At 37.5% G+C, this 3,751-nt stretch overlaps 1 protein-coding gene across 8 annotated transcripts in view; it reads right to left on the minus strand.

Moving 5' to 3' along the window:
• The window catches only part of KCNMA1 (potassium calcium-activated channel subfamily M alpha 1), a 516,194-nt gene that overhangs the window by 4,722 nt on the left and 507,721 nt on the right, over positions 1-3,751 (minus strand). For 5 of the 8 annotated variants that reach the window (XM_085312299.1, XM_085312298.1, XM_085312301.1 and 2 more), the window contains one exon: positions 1,224-3,633. In XM_085312299.1, coding sequence (XP_085168425.1) covers positions 3,384-3,633 — 250 coding nt within the window. In that variant the 3' untranslated portion in view covers positions 1,224-3,383. Of the gene's footprint in view, positions 1-1,223; positions 3,634-3,751 lie in introns of those variants that run through there. The other 3 variants (XM_085312304.1, XM_085312302.1, XM_085312303.1) reach the window with 1 other exon arrangement.

Raw genomic sequence — 3,751 nt, forward strand, 5'->3', positions numbered from 1 at the left:
TGATTTTTTTTTTTTTTTGAACTACTTATGTCAATGGAAATTTCAGTGGAAAATGCCTAACTGTACTAGTTCAGTCCAGTGGGAACATGTCTAGCATTTTGGCTTTTGCCTGCAAGTTTGCTAGATATTAAGTGGTGTCTATGCCCACAAAGTTACTTAAAACTCTAGCCTTCGTTGTAGGAACCACACTGGACTTGCCCTAAGTGGCAAGATCTCAATTTAAACTAAAATATCATCTGTTGCCATTGGTAACAGTATAGTTTTTGTATTTTCAAAACTAACCAGGGTGTTTACTAAGATCATTTGACTCAGGTTAGGCTAAGGTTTCTGCACAAGTGGGAGATTTCCCAGTATTTACCAACACAGAAAAATGTTGACAACGTAACTGATTTAAACATCCCTCTCCTTGTCATGACCAATACCCACAGTTTCATTAATACATCGTTATGAGAACAAATCTTCATCACTGCAATAAACCATTTGATCAATTTGACTCTAGTTACTAGTGAAAAATTGTGCATGGTATAACTAAAAGTCAAAACCTTAAGTCCGTGGGCTTAAAGACAGAAAAGAATTAGATATCAATGTAGTTTGAAGAATTCAAATTTGCATCTCATATTAGATATTTTTCTTCTATTGCTTGCACAGCAGAAAAGTTATTTTTCTAATGTAGACTTTATATTTTTTCTGTTCGAGCTGCACAATTATACAAATACTGTTTTTTTGGAAATAATCATTATTATGTAACATATGACAAGTGGTTTCATATTAACACCCTTCCTCAGCTAAAAGGAAAACAGATAAAACATTAATGGAAAAGCATTTTGGTGTCAAAGCCATTAACATTCTTCCAAAATGCATAACTGCTTTCAACTATCATCAGTCACTATTGCCAATGTAAACACAAAATATGCTCATGAACATATATGGAGGAGAGGAGGGAGAAGGGAGGAAAGGAGTGGGGATGGGAATGAGGACTGGGGTATTAAAACAATGTCTTTATCAGGGTAGCACCTTCATTGAGCAGGAACCTGGTCAGTCACAACAGGACACGTGCAATCAGAAAGGCAAGCAGATGAGAGAATAAAAAATAAAACAGGGTTGAGCAACAGCAGCAGCAGCAGCAGCAGCCAGTTTAACTTCTGGTTTGGGGGAAAAAAGGCAAAAACAAACAAACAAACAAACAAATCAATAACTGAATAAAGTTTGTAACTTTTTTTTTTTTTTTAATTTCACAAGTTTTCACAAGGACAAGTTATAGAAGGAAACCCACAGCAGTTGCTAGATCATGCAGAACCATTAATTGTCATACCTTGGCCCATTCTATTCATCCTTGTTGCACTTTAGAAAAAGAAGTAAGCTATGTAAGTTTTACAATGCTTTTAAACTGTCATATTTTCTGTTGAGCACTTTAACTGGCACATCCTTATAGGTATAAATATTCTTAGGGCAAAACGTAACAACTTCCTTTGCAAAGAACACATGAATTTGTCTTTGTGATCAAGAGCAACTGTAATATACTCATTTGTGGGAAGCAAACATAATTTGCAACATTCTCCATTGATAGGACTTACAGCTGCATTTGAATGCACACATTCATATATACTGTATTCCAATCATTATGCTTAACACTGCACAGAGGCACTCTGTGTAGCCCACTTATTTGGTACCAGGTTTTGTCAGTAAAAGTGCTTGGCTTCATTGTCAATTCACACAGCAAGCAAATCTTCAAAATTATCATGCTTGGGGAAGGGGAAGGTAGAAAACAGCACTAACCATAAAAGCACCTTGTCTGGGTTGGCAGTTACCATGCTAGTCACTCACAAGTCTGAATACTTATTTTCTCTCCGCATGCTTTCTTTGCTGGGTAGTCACAGGAGGTGGTATGTGTTTCTGGTCTCCCTTTCAACTAGCCCCAGGACATCCCTCTTCACACCACCTAGAACTATTTCTGTATCTCAGAGGTTAGTATTTTAAATTAAAAAAAAAAAAAAAAAAAGAACTGTGGCTCTCTAGCATAGGTTCATTTCCACTACTTTATTTAATTCTCTGCCACAATCTTTGGCCAGGTGTGTCACTGGTGAGACTACACAAGAACCAAACTCTGGCAAGCGCAGAGCACGATGCCTCGATGCCTCGGCACAGTGGGTATTTCCACCCCAGCCCTCTTGCTCTGCTCACCAGTAGTCTGGGGCACAGCGCCTTTTCTTCCTAAATGGGAGAGGAGCCTCTCAGCTCTTAAAGGCACTCAGTCCTCTCCATTATTCCTGCTCACTGACTACTAGCAGGCACCTGTTGCAGAGAACTACTCAGAGCACAGCCCCAGATTTCTGGGGGATCTCCTCGTATTAGGACTCCTATGGAAAGATTTATACCATCACTGTAGCCTGGAAAAGTTAAACTACCATCTGGGGAAAGGAAAAAAGTCCCTTGAGAACTGATACTTAAAGCATGGAAAAATGCTTGCTCTTTTCTGAACATTATTTATTCTGTACATAAGGTGACTAATTCACCTTTTAAAGATGTAAAAGTCCCAGGAAGGCAGTTTTTAATGACTTACATCCAATATTTATGATACATATGGCTTTTCATCCCAAATGTCAAAAGTGAAAGAAAATATAGCTATTCATGTGGCAGTATAAATAGACAGAATAATAATTTAATATGCAATTAGACTCTTTCTAAACTTAAATTAAACCATTGGAGTTTTACAACTTCATGCCCAGACAATTTCAGTGTTAAAGGGAAAAGACACTTTCTCCAAAAGGCTAATATTTTAAAGAAAGTCCTTATACAAGCAGAAAAGTCCCTGATGTTGCTTTGGTATAAAAGCAGGTGCTTAACAAAAATCTATACAAAGAGTGAAAGCCCTATACAGTATCAGCTTTTAGAGTGAAAATCAGTAGCTTTTTTTCCAATGGGTTAGTTTTTATAAGCCTCAAATAAATGTAGCAAGTCCTGTAAATATGAATATAAAAAACTACCCGAACATACATCAACACTTCTGCACTAAATGACTTTTTTGTGTAACTCTGACATCAACAGTAAGTGTTCATGTTAAATACACTCTATTTTCTGATATGTAGAGTAGTTACTGCAGTGAGTTATTTATGTTTTCAGTGTGCCTATGGGTTTGGATTTTTTTTCTCCCCTAGCATCATAAATAACTTTTGGTCCGTCTGCTTTGTTGCTGTTGTGCTTAAGGGTTTTATGGTGGTGAAATAAAAATGACAATCACATGCACACTGTCATACATATGCAAAATATGTGTACAAAAAGGGAGAACTCCATGGGAAAACAGGGAACATTACTGTTGGAAACATTAACTGGGGAGAATGGGTGATGGATGCAAGTTTCACACACAGTGGGAGCAGGTACATATATCAAAGTCTATCTTCCTGCACATACTTCTGTTTTTCCCGGGAATCCCTGGTCTTGGTGCGGTTCGGTCGGTTTGCTGTTGATGGGATGGAGTGAACCGATGAGCTCTTCTTGCTAGAAGAATAGGAGGAATGGGAAGAATGAGAAAGACTGGCCCGGGACTGGCCAGCGTTGTGGTCAAATTGCATCAAACAGAAGATCAAGTCTGTCGGCACAAGCTCAAATTCATATGGCGGGTTTGTGATAACATAACTGGAAAAAAAAGAAGAAAGAAGAAAAGACAACAAGATTTGTTTAGAAAACAAGATTTTGTTAGATTTATACTAAAAATTTCTGCTAGCAATGCCATCTTATGAATATTTATCTTTTT

This window comes from Rhea americana, unplaced genomic scaffold (assembly GCF_003343005.1).
Source record: "Rhea americana isolate MKP2758 unplaced genomic scaffold, rheAme1 scaffold_36, whole genome shotgun sequence".
Classification (NCBI taxonomy): domain Eukaryota; kingdom Metazoa; phylum Chordata; class Aves; order Rheiformes; family Rheidae; genus Rhea; species Rhea americana.